This window comes from Carya illinoinensis, chromosome 6 (assembly GCF_018687715.1).
Source record: "Carya illinoinensis cultivar Pawnee chromosome 6, C.illinoinensisPawnee_v1, whole genome shotgun sequence".
In the NCBI taxonomy this organism is placed as follows: Eukaryota; Viridiplantae; Streptophyta; class Magnoliopsida; order Fagales; family Juglandaceae; genus Carya; species Carya illinoinensis.
The window spans coordinates 32,969,350-32,989,411 of NC_056757.1; the positions used below are offsets into that span (position 1 = coordinate 32,969,350).

At 35.3% G+C, this 20,062-nt stretch overlaps 2 protein-coding genes across 2 annotated transcripts; both read right to left on the reverse strand.

Moving 5' to 3' along the window:
• Positions 1-8,580: 8,580 nt before the first annotated feature.
• LOC122312782 (receptor-like protein 56) lies at positions 8,581-10,290 on the reverse strand. The gene has a single exon (XM_043127434.1). It carries the CDS (start codon positions 10,288-10,290, stop codon positions 8,581-8,583), a length of 1,710 nt encoding a protein of 569 aa, XP_042983368.1.
• Positions 10,291-14,513: 4,223 nt separating this feature from the next.
• LOC122313959 (chaperone protein dnaJ 10) lies at positions 14,514-19,551 on the reverse strand. The gene is made up of 9 exons (XM_043129304.1): positions 19,334-19,551; positions 18,253-18,312; positions 17,685-17,767; positions 17,243-17,408; positions 17,029-17,158; positions 15,679-15,837; positions 15,337-15,509; positions 14,953-15,033; positions 14,514-14,868 (listed from the first exon to the last, which is right to left on the reverse strand). The coding sequence occupies exons 1-9, from the start codon at positions 19,418-19,420 to the stop codon at positions 14,788-14,790; spliced, it is 1,020 nt and encodes a 339-aa protein (XP_042985238.1). The 5' UTR covers positions 19,421-19,551; the 3' UTR covers positions 14,514-14,787.
• Between the last annotated feature and the right edge of the window lie 511 nt (positions 19,552-20,062).

Here is a 20,062-nt window from a genome sequence, read left to right on the forward strand (position 1 = left end):
TAATTAACATGAAAGCAAGTTCCATTTCCTTTTAGTTTAAAAATTCAAAGGAAAAGGGAAAGGAGACCACTTTTCTGTTGTTGGGGCACGTCTAGCATGTTAGTGGATTGATTGAGGTGATATGTTAATTTAAGATGATAATCCTGAGATGACGCCTAGTTGAAACTACAAAAACACCCTCAATATTAAAACGAAGTTTGCTATTATTTCCAGCTTAATTCTTCTCGATTTCTGTCAAAATCCGGCTGCTAGCCATGCACAAGAGATTCCCAAGTCATGCAGACTTGCAGTCAAGACAATTAAGGTGGATTCATTTGGGCGTGCTGCAGTCATTTTCTTGATTCAGAAAGTGACACTCATAAAACTAAATATATGTGCCTCAGAATATGCATATATGTATGAAGCAGAGCCTAGAATCATTGTATTTTCAGGTTTCAGATGCGTAAGTGTCGCAAGAGGCAATGCAGGAGTGCAAACTTGGAAAGCATGCTTGTGATAAATTATTAGATTATTTTACCTGCTTATGCTTTTTAAAAAACACATTAGGTTGGCATAAAATAGCTTTTCTGGATGATTAGTGCTTTCAATTATCCTTAAAGACAAAGACAACAAACCAAATACCACTAAAAGGACAGTGGCGGAGAATAATGAGACACTCTGGAGGTTTAAAATAAAAATATTTTCCTTGCTCCCTTTTCTAGCAAAGTGGTATGACGAGACAGGCCCCTTTCCCCTTATTCAAGCAAATCCTTCCTATTAGCACTCAATAATTGGGTCAATCTACTGATCCCTAGAGGTAGGCTAGTTTTTGAAACACCAATGAAGGTTGAACAGCTAATGTGATCAAAGAGTTCTTCAGTTCTATGTACTAATCAGCATGAGCATGTCCTGTAAGTGTATAAACTATCTAGAAAATGGGTCTTTTTACAGAGTGATATTGGAGACCTCATGGGTAGGACAGGGATTCTTGTGATATTTTGTCATGATTTCAAGCATGCCAAAGGATGAAACACAGCACTTGGCCAAGGCTTCATTTTTTCAGTTTACTTGAGATAAAAGTATGCCATGCGGAACCTACAAAGTGATTGCTTTAACGAACAACCCAGTTTGTGATAACTTTAACAATAATCTCCAAAAGGAACTTTAGATTATTTTAGGGTCGCCTTTGGACTTCCAATAAAGTGATCACTTCTTCTCCTTGTCTTCCTTTTTCTTTGTTGTTTTTGGGTCCTATCAGTAGTCTTCTTTCTTTGATAAGTACATTCTATAATTACATAAATATATATATATATATATATATATATATATATATATATATATGCTAATTGATATACTAACTGCATTACTGATAGGTTTATTTAGAGATTTTATAAAACTGAAGTTATTAACCGACGTGATTTAATGTAAAATGTTATATTTGTTTAATAAAACATAATTTTGTGATATGATATTTTATATCAAATCACGTCAATTTATTAATTTATTTTTATAAAAATTTTGTATAGATCAAAGAATTTCTCATCACATTAATACGATGACCATTGTGAAATTCTTTGAACTATACATGAACTAACAAGCAATTGGTACTTTTTATTTTTTATTTTTTATGAAGAGAAGAGATCACATATCCATGAGTGACCTTCTCCACTTTTATTAAAAAGCTCTCACTTGTGGCAGAGGAAACATGTGGTAACAACCAAGACGCAAAGGGATTACAAATAGACAATAAAAACATCCCAAAAATCAACACCAACAAGATAAACAAACCTCAAAAGACCTAAGAGCACTACCCATCCCTTCGAAACCTATGCATAAACCAGCAACAACATACCCAAAAAAAGGAAAGCAATACAAGCAAACCAACACTAACATAGACTAAACCAGTCGTATAGTGGGAAGACCAATTTTTTCAAGTCTTAAAATGCCTTTGAGGGGAATAGGCAGCTCCTAAGCTGACCACCACTTACCACTTGTCCCTTTCACCCCCATCCTTGCCAGAAAATCTGTAGATTTATTCCCTTCCCGAAATATATGTTAGATGTGAGCGTTAAGTCCCTGCAAGACATCTATTACCTCCTTTCAAAAATCCTCAATGTACCAGGTTTTACATTTTTTTTCTTTTAGCCATTTAATGTCCAGCAAAGAGTCAAGCTGGACATCAATAACAACAATGCCCAGCTCTTTAACAAACTGAAGTCCATGCAAAATCCTCATCAATTTTGCAAAATTATTAGTACCGTTTCCCATGGCAACTGAGAACGTGTTGAAAAACCACCTGCAGTGTGAAAACAGAGAGAAGCACCGTTCTCTCCCTTGGCATATTAGGCGCCTCCCACAGACACCCACAGTGTCTGCAGCAAGTGACGCCTCCATTTCTTCCGTAAATCCCTTCACCAAAATTGTAAGTTGTAGGCTGCTCTCTCCTATAAATAGGAGAGAGCTTAGTTGCAAAATTTGTAGGCGGTGGGCAGAAGAAAGGCAGTGGGAGAAGAGAGAAAGAGGGACGTGAGAGAGATGAGAATTTGTAAATCTTGTACAAATTCTATAAAAGAGGCTCCAGTGGACGTAGGAAATTTGCTGAACCACTTAAATATCGTCTTGTGTGATTTTCGGACTGGCCGGAGGCACAACAATTGGTATCAGAGCTCTGGTTCGAGCTGTCTGAAAATTCAAGTTACTCAAAATCAACTTTTGACAACTCCAAGGTGTTCCTCGCATTGAAACGAATCCGTTGCTGCAAACGGAATCGAAAACGGAGGTCGGACGAGCCCACACACGCCCCTAGAAGATCGGCGCGTGCATCTGCTGCAACTCACGCGCCCCCACGCGCACCGGAGGTTGAAGACGACTGATCCACACGCTCCCACGCGCCCCCACACGCTCCAGAGGAGGAAGACGCATGTCAGACATGCGCCCACGCGCCGCCACGCGCCCTACTGAGGTTCAGCGCGTGTTATACACGTTCCTCACGCGTTCCCCACGCGCACACAGAACTGTAGCGCGTGTGTTCCATGCGCCCACGTGCCGCCCAAACGCCCTACTCCACGCATGCATCCCACGTGCCAGATAGATCAGAACCGTCCTTTTTTCAGATCTTTTTGGGCTAGATCTAAGCCATTCGGAGTCCAATTTCGACGATCAAATAGTGCTTTCTAACTATTTGGATCATTCCAGACTCATCCGTATGGTGGGAATGTTGAGATTCACCATCGGCACATTCAATCTGAACCATCCACGTGTTGCAGATCATTTTAGGCTAGATCTACGTCAATTGGAGTTCCATCGCGATGATCAAATAGTGATGACAAACTATTTGGATCATTCCGGACTCATCCGTACGGTGGGAATGTTGAGATTCGCCATCGGTACATTCGATTTGAACCGTCCACGTGTTGCAGATCATTTTGGGCTAGATCTACGCCAGTTGGAGTTCCATTGCGATGATCAAATGGTGCTGACAAACTATTTGGATCATTCCGGACTCATCGGTACGGTGGGAATGTTAAGATTCACCATCGGTACTTTCGATCTGAACCGTTCATAGTTGCAGATCAGTTGTGGGCTTGATCGTAGCCAGTCAGAGTCGTAACGGACTCATTTGTTTTGGGCTTGATCGCAGCCAGTTGGAGTCGTGAAGGACTCATTTGTTTTGGGCTTGATCGTAGCTAGTTGGAGTCGTGCCAGACTCATTTGTTTTGGGCTTGATCTCAGCCAGTTGGAGTTGTGCCAGACTCATTGGTTTTGGGGTTTGATGTCAGCCAGTTGGAGTCCAATGTTGCCGGACTCAATTCGTTTGAACTTGATTTAACCCAGTTGGGATCGTGAAGTTTGAGGAGAAAACTTCAGATCATTGGATGATGCTGATTAACTTGTTATATCAGCAGGTTTTGGCAGTAATACAACTCATGGAGCATAATGTTATTAAGAGGAGAACCGCAACTGATCTCATTGTGACTTTATTTGAAAAGCCAGTTGCAAATAACAAAGTACAGATGAAGAAACAGTTCAATTTCAGAAAAGGCAGAAGGTACTATTGTTGCCCAATAGCATTTGAGGTTGTGGTAAAAAAGTTGGGAGGTCATGAGAATGGCTATGAGTAATTCTGCAAAGAAGTCGAAGTTGAAGTTTCTCAATGTAAGAGATCTTATCCTGGATGAGGAGGTGCGCAGAAAAGATTCTGGTAAGATCTCGAGTTGTTGGTCCTGAATGTTGATAGTAAGGACAGAGGCAAGTCAAGATCTGGACAACAGATGACTCGCTAGAAATTGTGGCAAGACAAGCTACAAGAGACTGCTAAAATCAGGAAAAAATTGAGAATGATGCTGTGAATATGGTGACTGAAGAAATACATGGCGTTGCATTTCTTGCAGTGCACAATGTTGTTAAAGACAGCTTGAAGACAGCAGTCATTCAGTAGTATTTTCTCAAAAAGACATGGAAGGTCACAAATGATTCATTGGTCTTGGCTCGTGGTAATGGTCGTGTGAATTAGATGAGGAAGTAAAAGGAACTCAGTTTTACTTTTCCTCATCTAAATCTAAAGAAATCTCCCTAGACCACGACATAAAGTACAGGGGTGAGAGATGGGAACAAAACGTCAGATGTTTCAGGGATATCTACACCTAAAGTTGGTGATCACATAACTACCAAGACGATCAGACCTCCATGGTGGTTACTACCTTAAACTATATCCTACTGAATGAAGATAGTGAACTACGGTATGAAGAAAATCTTGCAAGAATGGAGATTATGCAAGTCGAAGTTAGCAGAGACTGCACACAAGATGGGCACATCGACTGAAGACAGAATATGTTAGTAGCAAGATGGGGAGTCAGTCGCCCAAGTCAGAGATGGAGACCTCAGCAACAGGTTCTCTGATATGTGTCAAGGTCCGTGCGATACCATTGATTCCCAGTGCAGTGGGAGATGTGTTGCCCTATATAAATGTGTTGATTAAGGGCACTGTACGTGATGAACTAAAATTATGCATCACTTTAGTCAGTCTTCTAAGATGAAGACATGAGCTGTAAAATTATATAGATGATAAGGGATCATGCTAGAGATAGAGGCTAGCATGTTAAGAACCAGTCTCCAAGTTGGAGATTGGTGTGAGTGTAGGATTATGGAGTCTGGTTTGAAAGCTGTAAAGGCACCAGGCAGATTATTCGCTCGGATGTGGCTCGAGTGAAGCTCAGTTCGCTCAAGGTGTGCATGAGTGCCAATTCATGGACTCGAGCGAAAAAAGAATCCTAGAGAGTTGAGATTGTGCAGTAAAGCACTTGTAAATCTCTTCTGAAGAAAATCCCTTGCAAGCTCTGTGGATGTAGACGATGCTAATGCATTTGAAGATGCATTTGGAGAGGCATCTGGACATCCATTTGAAGACGTACCTGCAGATGCATTCGATAGCAAAAGTCTCTCATGTCAAAGAAAGAGGTGCATTCATTTGAAGAATGAATCAGTTTACAAGCGGCCTAATATAGCACACTTGGGTGGAGGTGGTGATTGTTGAAAAACCACCTGCAGTGTGAAAACAGAGAGAAGCACCATTCTCTCCCTTGGCATATTAGGCGCCTCCTACAGACACCCACAGTGTCTGCAGCAGGTGACGCCACCATTTCTTCCGTAAATCCCTCCACCGAAATTGTAAGTTGTAGGCTATTCTCTCCTATAAATAGGAGAGAGCTCAGTTACAGAATTTGTGGGCGGTGGGCAGAAGAAAGGCAATGGGAGAAGAGAGAAAGAGGGACGTGAGAGAGATGAGAATTTGTAGATTTTTTGTAAATCTTGTACAAATTCTATAAAAGAGGCTCCAGTGGACGTAGGCAATTTGCTGAACCACTTAAATATCGTCTTGTGTGATTTTCGAACTAGTCGGAGGCACAACAGAACGCTAGCCTCATGTTTCCATCCGAATCCCACAAGACACCCCCCACTCCTGCTAATCCCGGATTCCCTCTAGAAGCACCATCTACAATCAATTTCTTCCTCCCTTCAATAGGGCGAATCCATCGAACTAGACTAGGAAACCTATGCTTTGGTACCTTGACGTGAACTTGAAAATCCTGTAAAATGGTTATATCCCTCACCGACAGCAGCTTAGGAGACTTTTAACTTTTCACCAATCTTTGCAATCCAGTGCTTCAACCGCATCCAGACCTGATTAACTGTCTCACTTCTTCCTTCTATTCGAGCACGACATTTCCTCAGCCAAAGAAGCCAAGTGATAACTACAGGTAAAAGCCCCAGTATTTGCCCCATTTGCGAACTCTTAGAAGCCTTCATAGACCACATATCAACTAATTGCACCCAGGTTGAGGTTGAAAAATGACCAAACCCCACCTGGCCGCCGCTCACTGCCACACTTCTTTTTCAACGTTACCAGTCGCAAGAACATGGTTCAGGTCCTCATACCCATTTGTCAAGCAACAATCACATTTAGACACAATAGGAATTCCCATTGATCTCAGTTTTGCATCAACACTCAATGAATAGTGAAGGCCTTCCACATGGTTACAAAAATATTCTTTGGGAGACGAGAATGCCACATCCAGTCAGCCCATCGAACTAAGGGAGCCCAAACTCTAATACAATTCCGTGCACTCTTGGTCGTAAATTACCCAGACGGGTTATCTATCCATACTAAAACATCTTCCCCATCTCTACTCTTGCGCAAAACTCCTAAAACCGTAGTCGCTTTCTCCTCACCAATTAACCGAGTAAGCAAAGCCACATCCCATTCATTATCAACCCGGTAATCTTTAACTTTCAAAGAAGGACAAACCACATTCTCATGCATTGCACCAATAGGGCCATCCTCCAACCACTAATCCCACCAAAAAGACACATTTCCATTCCGAATTTTCCACCTGGACTTATTGAAAACCTCTAGGATGCACGAATGAACTCTCCTCCAAAATCGAGTTCCCTTCCCCTGAGGCAACAGAGAAATATGTTGATCTTTGATGTATTTGGCTCGGAAAAACTGAAACCAAAGAATATCATCCGTTAATTATTTCCATGCAAATTTCATAAATAGAGATTTTTGAACATCCTGCAAGTTACGGAATCCCCTACCCCCTTCAAATGTTGGAAGACACAATTTGTCCCAAGGCTTCCAATGTTTTCTGGGTTTGCCATCTTTCACACCCCCAAAAAAATTACTCAAGCTTCTAGTGATATTTTTCAACATCGATAAAGGCGCATGAATCGTAGAGAGCAAATGAACGGTGAGACTCATTAGAACCTGGTGCAGGAGCAACACCCGAGCTCCATTCGGCAATATTTTATTTTTCCAACCCTCCATCCTTTATTTTTCCAACTATTTCCTCAAGATGCAGAGCTTTCAATCGACCGGCTAAGATGGGAACTCCTAAATATTTAAACGGCAACTTTCCTTCCACAAAACCCAAGATCCTCAATAAAATCCGTCGTCTAGTAGTCACAATTGGTACTGCTTACCAAATTAACAAACAAAAAGAAAACTAAACAACCAAACTAAAAAGGAAGAGTTTTGTATGATAAGCAGTCATTGAATTGTTTGCTAAACACTCTGCTCCTTAACAACTTATGCACTGAAAGTTAGAAGATGCCAAAGAATCCATGCAGAACGTACGTAGTTAGATTAATTACCAAAATGGACAAAAATGCATTTCTCAACATACACTATGTGACATCCACAATGTTTAGTCTTCCGCAAGGCTCCCTGAATAATAACTGTCGTCCTGCCTTTTCCCGTTTGTGAAGTGGTTTGTTAATGTTATTTCTTTACCAGGGACAAAACCTGACATATGGTAAACTCTCTCATTTCCGTGAACGTACTTTCCACAATGATACTGATTTCTCTACTCGGAAGCAATGTTGGTGATAATCTATGGATTAAGGAGGATAAGAATTCTTATGCAAGATGTTGATTTTATCTGTCGGATAAAATGCTTATAAACTAGACAAGAAGACAACGAATTTTCTTTCGATGGCAAATGTCGATTCTCTTACCCGAACACAAATTTACTTAGATAGATTTCAGATTTTACTTCGTTTCTTATGAAAAAAAGAAGGGGATACTTCCTTAAATAAAGTGGGGAAAGACTAGGGAGGATTGGAAGAAGAGACTCAAGAGAAAAGGGGTGAGCTTGCCTCTCTAAACTGAACTTTTTGGGTTGTGTGGGAGCTAATTGATGGACAAGTGAGTTGTAGTTTAGCAGGATTGATTTTTGATACAAAGTTGCTAAGAAATTAAGAGAAAAATCATAATTAAGTATGAATATAAGTTTAGGTATTCCGCCTCTTTTTCCAGAGTATCACATCTAGGTTTCTTTGGTTTCACACAAACTTTGGCAGGTTGTATCAGACAATTGTCAAAGTATTGCTGCCAGAAATTCTTATAAGACACATTTTGTCTGCCCAGTGGTCCAGTGGAAGCCGTTACATGCATATGAATATAATAAAATTCAATAACATAAAAAGCCCAAAACCCATTACATTAAAACCCATTACAGCTTCTTTACTGAATATAAGCATTACTTTGAAATACATATCCTTTCATTAAATAATTGCTTCCACTGCTAAGCTTACCTTGGATCATCGATACTTGGAAAGAAATTCCAAAAGCGACTCAATATATCTATCCACAACTCTAAAATATTTCTCCCTCCAGTTCTTTTTAATGATAAGGATCCCAAAGCAAGCCCAGAACCCGAATGCATAGGATACTGCTACAAATCCGTAGAAGAATAAAGGGTGATCAATTATTCTGTTCCTTTCTTTTTCATCTTTTTCTTCTTTCAATTGGTTTGTGCTTGAGCATTTTGTTGGCAAGGGGCCTCCACAGAGTTCTGGATTATTGTCGTAGCATTGCATTTCGAAAGTTGAAAATTGCCGCTCAAATGGGATTTGTCCTGAAAGATTGTTGTAGGCAACGCTGAATGCAGATAGAGAAGTGAGACCAACCAATTCAGAAGGAATTTTACCTCTCAACTTGTTGTAAGAAAGATCCAAATTCTCCACACTCTTCAAGTTTTGGAAAGATATTGGAATGGAACCTGTTAGAGAGTTATGCGACAGATTTAAGGACCAAAGCTGTGATAATTCTCCCATTTCAATGGGAATGCCACCTGTCAATTGGTTTGATGACAAGTCAATTACAGTCATCAACAAGAGGGGGACACCTTTGAAAGTATATACCTTACCTTTTATTCGAAACACTGATTCAAAGTCCAACCCATGGAAAAAAAGCCAATTGTCACTTGTTAATAGGTAATACAATTCACCAAATTGCGTGAAATAGTTGGAGTTAGTAGCGCTTGGAGAACTCTTCTTCCAGAATGTAACGTTATCAAGGCATGAGGGAATGCCTCCTGAAAGACGATTACGAGAGACATCAAAAACTTGCAGTCTTTGCATTCGACACAATCTTTGTGTTAGGTGACCTTCAAGGTGATTTCCACTTAAAAGAATGGATACCAAGTGAGGATGATCATACAACCACTTTGGAATGTTACCAGACAAGTAATTGTCACGAACATCTAGGATTCCCAAGGGACTGTTCGATATCGCAGGCGAGATTATTCCTTCAAAGTGATTGCTGCCAAGATTTAAGTACTGAAGCCGTGTCAGGTTGGACTCCCGTGGGAGCATTTCTCCTTGCAACGTGTTGTTTGACAGATTTAAATATATCAGTGTGGACTCTGTGGTGTCATTTCCAGTCAAACTTCGTGGTATTGTTCCCGAGAGCTTGTTGTTAGAAAGGTCTAATATGCTGAAAAAGATACTACCAAAGGATGAAGGAATTTTGCCTTCTAGTTCATTTGAGGACATGGCAACATCATATGAGGTTGAAAAAATACTTATAAAATTTTCAGGAATGGGACCTTTAACGCGATTATCAGATATGTCAAACATATCGAGGTTTGAAGTTCCATTAATGAAGCAATCAAGAAAAGAACCTTCAATTTTGTTGCTTCTCAAGTATAACTGTGTGATGCTGTTGTTGAGGAACAATTGACAAGGTATGCCTCCTTCTAAGGAGTTGTTCGATAAGTCCAAGAACCACAAGTTAATTTGGGTGGAGATGAAGCTCGGGACAACATGACCATTCTTCTTGTTGAGGTTGCAGCTCGCCAACTTCAGTACAGCAAGCTGAAAGGTCAGGATCCACGAGGGAGACTCAGTGTCAACTTCCAACTCATAATTGCTTGAAAGATCGAGGAAAACGAGACTTGAAGCATTGGCAAATATGGAAAATGACACCGGCCCTTCTAATTGATTACCAGAAACGTCGAACCAGTGCATTTGGCTTTGATTAGAGAATATTGATGAATGCACATTACCTTGAAAGCTATTATTCGAAATATCCAAATAGAGAATTGTCCCAAGAAAAGAGGGAATATTGCCGTCCAATTGATTATCCGAAATACAAAAGCATGCCAATTGAGAAAAAGAAAACAATGCAAACACTGCTTAACATACACTATTTGGGTAAGATGAGGAAGACTACCCCTAATTTTGATGAGTAGTAATGTTCTTTGATAAAATAGTATCTTTCATCAATTTAAGTCTTTACTTCCAACGCATTCCTATAAATTTCAATGTTAAACTATTTGACTTGAAAGATTATTTCTAATTTTGATAAGCAGCGTAGCGAAGCTCTTTGATAAATTAGTATCATTGATCAATTTAGATAATGTTTAGATAATGAGTTGAAATGAAAATTAAATAAAATATTATTATAATATTATTTTTTAATATTATTATTATTTTAAAATTTTTAAAAAATAGATTATTTTTTTTATTTTATATAAAAATTTAAAATAATTATAATAATTAAATAAAATGAATGATTTTATATTTAAACCGCACTTACGTTGAGCCTGTTTCATGAAGTGATGTTTGGAAAACTCTTCCAAATTGAATTAGGGTAGTGATAGAGTTACTACCTTATTACTATCCATCTACTATTTAAATGTATTTCAATTATTTTTATTTTTATTTTATCTTCTTTTAAGTATTTTTTTAACATTCTTAATTATTAAGAAAAAATTAAAACATATATATATATTTATTAATACTCACTTTCTTAATTATAAAGTAAAAAAAATCAAATATAAATAAAATAATAAATAAATTGTAGTAAAATAGTAAGTCTATGATTTTCCGTTGAATTATGGACCCATCACGATGATAACGTCGAAAAGATGAGACGAAGGGAGCCGACAACCTTTGGACAAATTTAGGTGGGTGATTGGGAAAAGTGAGATAAAGTATTGTCAATTGTCATCAGTGGAGATTGACCCGTATTAGGTGGGTGACTGAGTCTACACACCAGCACCTTTCTTTTGGGGCAGAGAGAATTTTAAAACGAGGGGTATTTTTATAGAATATTTTATAAAATTAATATTATTTTCTAAAAATATTTTATTTTATAATATGTGTTATAAAATATATTGTGAATTGTGTTATATATGTATCATTATCCTTTATAAAAATATTCTTCATTTTAAAACATAATTTTGTAAAATATTATAAAAAAATATTATGTATTTATCTTTTTCCTTTGTTTTTTTATTATTTTTTATTGTGTATTCTCTTATAAAGAGCAAATCTTAGGAAAATAATACCTACAACGTTTGGACCATAAGCAAAGAGAAATTATTTGTAAAAATTTTAATAGATAAATTTCGCATAAGTATTTTATGAAAAAATGAACCATACCATGAAAATGTATTTAAAAAATATTATTTTTGAGTAGGATTTACATTTTTACAAAATATCTATTTGAAATTTGTATTTATCATTTCATATCCTAATGTGTGGGCACTCACTAGCCTTTTTTTTCTTTTTTGTATTGATTGTTGCCCCCAAGAAAATTATGGCCTCGTTTGAATATATAGTTCAATGAGATAAAATATATTGTTGACAGTTAAATAAAATATTATTATAATATAATTTTTTAATATTAATTTTATTTTAAAATTTAAAAAAATTAAATTTTTTAATATATTTTATATAAAAATTTGATAAAATTGTAATAATTATATAAAAGATGAAATGAAATAATTTAGATTTGTATAATCAAATCAGCCTACGGCAACTATTATTGACTACATTGGCTTGACACCCATACATGTGTATCATTGATTATATTAAAGCTTAGTTTGATTATATGGATGAGATGAGGTAAAAATTAAATAAAATATTATTTTTTAATATTATTTGTATTTAATAAATATCACTTTCCATCTTACAGATTGAGACTGCAAGTTACATACTAAAGAATCCTTCCATGGATAAACTTTGGCTGGACAATGATTAATCTATTGAATGGGGAATACAAAATGCTGATTATAATAAATATAAACAACAAAAGCATAACAATCGAAAAAAAGAAAACAATGCAAACACTGCTCAACATCCACCATTTGGGTAAGATGATGAAGACTATCCCTAATTTTGATGACTAGTACAGTTCTTTGATAAAATAGTATCTTTGACCAGTTTAAGTCTTTATTTCTTATACATTTTTCGTTATGCATTTCTAAGAATTTTAATGACTTGAAAGATTATTTTTTATTTTGATGAGTAGCGTACCGAAGCATTTTGATAAATTAGTATCATTGATCAATTTAAAAAATATTTAGATAATGAGTTGAGATAAGATGAATTAAAATGAAAGTTAAATAAAATATTATTATAATATTATTTTATAATATTATTATTATTTTAAAATTAAAAAAAATTATTATTTTATTTTATATAAAAATTTAAAAAAATTATAATAATTAGATAAAATAAATAAATTTTTATTTCAACCGAAATTAAATGACATTAAGCCTGTTTCACGAAGTGATGTTTGGAAAACTCATCCAAATTGAATTGATGACCCATGACGATGATAACGTCAAAAAGATGAGACGAAGGGAGCCCACAACCTTTGGACAAATTTTGGTGGGTGACTGGGAAAAGTGAGACGAAGTGTTGTCAATTGTCAACAGTGGAGATTGACCTGTATTAGGTGGGTTTACACACCAGTACCTTTCTTTGGGATAGAGAGAATTTTAAAGATTTTTATTAAAACGTTCTCATCCCATTCTTTATTTTTATTTCTATAATTTAATTTAAAATTAAATTTTTTTAAATTTTATTCATCTTTTAAAAACTTCATACATCTCATTCTTCATTTCTATTTCTATTCTATTAAATAATATTTTTTTATTCCTTTTTTATTATTTTTTTCTTTTACTTCTATTTACAAATTTAACTACTCAATATTTTTTCTTATTTTTTGAACTATTACTCTAGTGAATATTTTAAACAAAAATTTAAATTATTTTTTGTGAATATGATAATATTTTTAAAATTAATTTTTTTATATTTTCGTAATTAATTAAATTATTTTTTAAAATTATTATTTAAAACTATAATAAATATGAGTATGAGAGAAAGTATAGATGATTGAAAAATTATTTATTTTATATATTAGAATAAAATATTGATAAAATGATTTAGGGAATGAAGAGTGAGTCCTCAATATGAGGACTTACTGTTTATTCCCTAAACTTTTTCCCTAAAATAGGAATCCGAATGTAGGGGATATTTTAATCAAAACCTTAAAATAAATCCTAAATTATGGAGAATATGATACTTTGGAGAACCATATGAAGATGCTCTTAAGTGGGTGACTGGGTCTACACACCAGCACCTTCCTTTGGGGTAGAGAGAATTTTAAAATAAGAGGTATTTTTATAATATATTTTATAAAATTAATATCATTTTATAAAAATAATTTATTTTATAATATATGTTATAAAATATATTGTGAATTGTGTTGCATATGTATCATTATCCTTTATAAAAATATTTCTCATTTTAAAATATAATTGTGTAAAATATTGTAAAAAATATTATGTGTTTATCTTTTTCCTTTATTTTTTTATTTTATTTATTGTATATTCTCTTATAAAGAGCAAATCTTAGGAAAATAACACCTACACCGTCTCGACTATACATAAAGAGAAATTATTTGTAAAAATTTTAATAGATAAGTTTCGCATAAGTCTTTTATAAAAAAGTGAAACCTATCATGAAAATGTATTAAAAAAAATCCTTTTTGAATAGGATTTACATTTTTACAAAATATCTATTTGAAACTTGTATTTAACATTTCGTATCCTAATGTGTGGGCATACACTAGCCTTTTTTTTCTTTATTGTATTGATTGTTGCCCCCAAGAAAATTATGGTCTCGTTTGATTATGCAATTCAAATAAGATGAGATGAAATATTTTATTGACAGTTAAATAAAATATTATTATAATATAATTTTTTAATATTAATTTTGTATAAAAATTTGATAAAGTTGTAATAATTATATAAAATAAGATGAGATGAGATAGTTTAGATTTATATAATCAAACCAGCCTAAAACTATTATTGACTACATTGACTTGACACCCATACATGTGTATCATTGATTATATTAAGACTTAGTTTGATTACATGGATAAGATGGGATAAAAATTAAATAAAATATTATTTTTATTTGAATAAATATCACTTCCCGTCTTATAGACTGAGACTGCAAGTTACATACTAAAGAATCCATCCATGGATAAACTTTGGATGGACAAGGATTAATCTATTGAGGGGGGAATACAGAATGCTTATTATAATAAATATAAACAACAAACGCATGCCCATCGAGAAAAAGAAAACAATGCAAACACTGATCAACATCCACTAAACCAAGACATTCATCAAAATAAAGCAGGTGTCTAGACAAGTCTTGAGATTACTAAGATGATGAAGCAGAATCAATCGGTTTGTCACTTTCATGTCGCAGGCTGTTTTCTCTACTGTAAGCAGCCTTGGCTCCCTGATAACAATGAGAATTGATCCATTAGGAATAAGCCGGCCATATAAACACAGCGGGATTAAACATTGCAAAACAACCACTTACTTGAAGGATTGTTCCTAATTTTTTCAATGCTTTAGCCCGCAGCTTCAGAACATCCTTGGAAACACTAGGGTCTTTGAGAACCTGAGACAGAGAGAAGAGTAGATTTTTTGTTTTTTATTTTATTTTTTGCTAAGTAATGGGGTCAAGGAAATCATTTCTTAAAATTTTTCTAAGATGTTAATTTCTTAGAAAGTTAAAAATGAACCTAGAGTTTCTTTTCCTCAAAATCTCTATAACCTTAAATTCAATAAGCACCCAAAATTCGAGATTATTATAACCTGTTGATTTACTGGTATATAGTCTTGAAAGTTCTGTATGAGCAAGGGACAGCTAAAATCATATAGCATCAAGCAGAAATACTACAGAGAAAATATTAAAACTCACTGCTTGGCAGACATGCGACAAGGTTGTCTCGATATCAACGACATTAATCTGCCAAAGGGAATTAACCATGGCTTCCTTCTTATCTTCAATGGCTTTCAGCAAGTTCTCTTCTTTGTTTTCTCCTTGGTTTAGCTTCATCAACTCATCCTGTATCTGAATTAAAGACACGGCACCTACACGTGCAGAGAAGCATGAGCTATTCGCATTCGATAGCAAAACTCAACATTTACAGAACAACCTAGATTCTGTTGTTATAAAAAAATAAAAAATGAAAATAAAAATAAAAAATAAAAAATAAATAAAAAAACCAAACAAACAAACTTGATAGCAGATACACGGTACCTGAAGCTGCCATCACTTGCGATTTTATCAGATGTCCTTTATCCCGTACCCATTCTGCTAAAAATGGTACCTTCATGTATCGTAAGTCTTTTCCAAGTTCTTTCGCAGCTTTCCTTGAGTAAATATAGCCAATGGTATGTAGCATAGCCTCACCAAAAGCTGATATCAGTAACAAAAATGAGCAAGCAAATTGCACTAGGTGACAGGGAAAAAAAAGCTACTATTTCTTTGTATCTAATGAGTACCTTCGCTTTGTTATGCAGATATGATGCAAATTTTTGCCTTTAAAGGCAATGGAAGACCAAATGAGGCCAGAGAAGATATACAAGCAGGCATGTATGTATTAAGCACTGCATGCACTTATGAAGTACAAATGCAATACCACCTCTATTCACTGCTACTCACGGAAAGTGACTAATAAGTGTGAAATGAATGGTCTAAAAACCAGTTGGGCTTGGTCCCAGCATTAACCTTCCACCAGATGGGTAATGCAATCTGTCAACATGGTCTACCAGGCGGCGGGGTGACAAAGTGTGGACTTGTGCTTGGTGAAAATTTTGTTCTTGGTGAAGAGAGGGGAGATAGATAACACTAAAAGACTTCATATGAATTTTCACCAAATGAAGTGTTCTACTTTTATCAGATTTATTATGTTAATGAGGCTCTCTCAAATTATAATAGCAATAAATGCCTCTGAAATTAAAATTTGTATTTTGTGCCCATCAATTGCCTTATTAACCAAAAGGAAAAAAAAAAAAATGCAGCCTTACAAGCCAAGCATTGACCTAAACTAGATTGAGCTTTTATGTAATTGAAATCTAGAATGGAACCAAAACATCTTTTGGTTCAGTAGTGTTAGACTTTAACTTAACATGCCTGGGGCATCTAGAAAAATTATAGAGACCCTGAGGTTTGCTCAAGGATAAAGGATTGTTGCTAAATGTGAGCTGAATTCGTTCATACGACCACTCTAAAAAAATAGACCACCTTCTGAGAGGAAGATAAGGAGCAGGGGAAAGGACACAAAAAAAATTATTTAAATGTCAATAAATTTCTTTTGCATGTAGTTATATAAATCTGAGAAGTTTTGTATTTTCTGGAGAATCTCAATCAGAGATTGCTATAAAGAATCAAAAGATCTCATACATGACCTGAAAATAGCTCATCAATGATGCTCTTGCTTTAGTAACTTAAAACAGTTTCTTACTTTATTTCAATTTAATATCACTCTTCGTTCCCTAGAATATATTGGGGTTGCTACTCATTAAAATATCTTTTGTTAGGAGAGATTCTTGGAAGCCAACACTTTCCGATTTGTAGAATCTTATGGTGGTTAGATATAGAAATTACCAACTTGTGAGAGTCGTCGTGCTTCTGAATTTGCCCATGCTATGAACTCGTCTATTCTACCTTCAACAAATGGTTGAAGGCGATTTTTCAGTATTTCTATGAGCCTTTCTTCCCTTTCCTTCTGCAACGCCTGCACATTTAAAAAAAAAAAAAAAAGGCAGAAGTTTCAGTTAGGTGAATCAAGAATTTTAGAGCAATGGTGAAAGAAGTATACCTTTAGCTTCTCCTGAATTCTTTGCTTATGGACCGTAGGATCTTGTGAGTCTTCTTCCATTTCAAAAGATGCCAAAGAAGCTAATGCAAGTCGCCCAACATACTCTTCAAAGAACTCACTCCCAAAAAGCATCCCAAAAACGGCTGAAGGGTCCACCATGGAGTCCCTGGCAAGGACAAAGCAGTCACTAGGTTTTAGGTTTAAATAAAAAAGGCATGCGATAAGGAGAATCCAAAGCTTAATAAAGAAGCCAGTTGAAATAGAAATAGTGATATTCAATAGCCTAGATAAGGTGCCATTTTTTGTATTAAATATTATGATCCAATGTCATTCAGTTTGAAATTAATAGCTGTCTTACAACCCCCAAAAAATGCCTATAAAGTTTCTTTAGCAACCCCCCCGGCACAGGACCCACCAAGAAAAAAGGTTGGCAAAAACTTACGATGAGACTCCTGCCTTTCCATGCTTGTCATATGCTTCACGCTTCCCAGGATCACTTAAAACTTGGTAAGCTTCACCAAGTGCCTTCACATACGCCATGAGCCAAAAAATAAGAACATAAGAAAAACAAAAACAAAAGATTGAGAATTGCACCTCTTCACATTTAATTTTACCAGTATTGTTTCCTTCACATTAAGATGCTTATAGAGCTAAAATAACTCAAGGGAACTTAAGGAAAAGCCATGTGAATCTTTGGCAAGATGGTAGAATATGATCTATATTAAAACATAATTTACCTAATCAAAAGGCTCAATATAGACCTGGAAAAAATTTAGATTTTTCCTATTTTTAATAGAGACTTGGGAACTCACAGTAATTAAATGATAGGAAGAAGTATTTGTTTTCACAAAAACTTCATATATAGCTTAATGAATTACATGATAACAAATTGAACAAGTAGAACGGTACAAAACTCAGAATAAGATATTTTGTATAGAATATTTTTTTTGTATAGAATACTAAGAACCAGGTAAATAGGATCATTTTTTATAGAATATTAAGAACCATACCTGGAAATTTTCAGCAGCTTTAGGGTCTCCAGGATTTTTGTCTGGGTGAACTGACCTTGCCTGGAAAAAACATATAAGATATTTTCTAAGTGAAACATTTTACTAGTATTTTTCTTATAGATTCAAGATATGACAGTTCTAAAGTATCTAGAGAGAAAAAAAAAATAAAAAGGTTTACTTGCTGTATTAGCAGGTTGAAATGTTGTATTCACTATGCCTCGAAAAATGGCAGTTGGGAGTGGTATATCTGGTTCCCCATGAAGCCAAATTTGATTGTCAATCTGTGGTCTAAAACTTGCCCTTTACCCTTCTATTGTCATATTTGTTAATAGTTTTTCAACCCAAAACAAACCAAACGCTTGAAAAGAAAGCTGAAATATTGCAATGGTAGCTCAAACATACACACACACAAACAATAGCAAACTGGTTCTAATCCGATACAATTAAACCGATGGTCTAAAAGCAAGTAAAATTAGGTGTCAAGCAGACTATGACTTTTTAAAGCACAGGTTATCAACTCGAACTCACCTCAAATCACGAGCGAATGAAGTGTAACATTCCCCTTATAAAAGCACCAGGCATTAAATACACTGGGACTGGATGAAACTAGAATTAAATTATTAGCCATTTTCCAGGTATCACTGGGGTGTTATTAGCCTGTGGCCACAAAGTTTATGAAAATTGAGGAATATGTTACAGAAATGTTTGGACCGTGGCCACTTCATGGTTTTGGAGTGCTTCTCGTACCTCTAACTACAACTGTGTTTGGCTGCTGAGACCATCTAAAACTAATTCCTATTATTCTATTCACATATGATCTGATACTCTTAACATCCAAGCATACCCTAAGATTCCAAAATTGGAAACTACATAAACTTCAGAAGCGCTTAGCCAAAAAACAAGAACCCAAAACTGCTTCCAAAAATAGTGTAAACCCTAGTTAAGGGTCCAGGAGCCCAGCCGCGATTTTGGTTTTCAGGCAGAAAACGAAAAAAGAAAAAAGAACCAGCGCAAAAAACACAAAAAGCTAAGTAGTTGAAGATGCCAGAGGCTGAATTTGAAGCGAAAGCTTAGGTGTTACCTTAAGGTAGTAAGCCTTCTTGATCTCGGCCGCAGAAGCGTCGACATTGACACCCAATACATCGTAATATGCAGTGTCCTTCACCATATCTCCTCGATCACAGCTTGGAGCAGCACACAATAGTAATACTAACGTTACGATTGAAGCAGATCTGGGTGATGTTTGCGCTTCTTACAATGGGGAGGGAGAGGGGAAGAGAAATGCGCATTAAGACCAAGTTATACGACGCCGTTCTCTACGGACAATACCAGAATATAATATGGCAGGTATACTTAAGGCAACACGTGGCGGATAGCCTATTCAATGGTTGTTTTGTCCGCAGAGTAGTTGCTACGTGTATTTATGGTTTTTATTTATATTTTTATTTATAAGAGTCATTTTATTATTTTATTTTAAATTTATAATTTTCAACGGATAAATAATTGATGTGAAAAAGTAAATTTTTTAAATAAATTTTTCTTAAATACATCAAACATTTTCCTTTATCTGTATGTTATGAATTCTAGTCCTCGGATCAATGTGGTTTATGGATAGGATTTACAACCAGTGACGTTAATTTATAAATTTTACTTTTTATGAGATTTCTTTTGTGAACAAGATATTTCTCTAAAATTATATCCAAGTATTTCTCGTTAAATAATTAATAAAACAAGCCACTACGCAAGTAACATCTTCATTTTAAACATCAAGTTGAGCGTATTTATCTTGTTTGAAGAAGTTTAGGTCCTA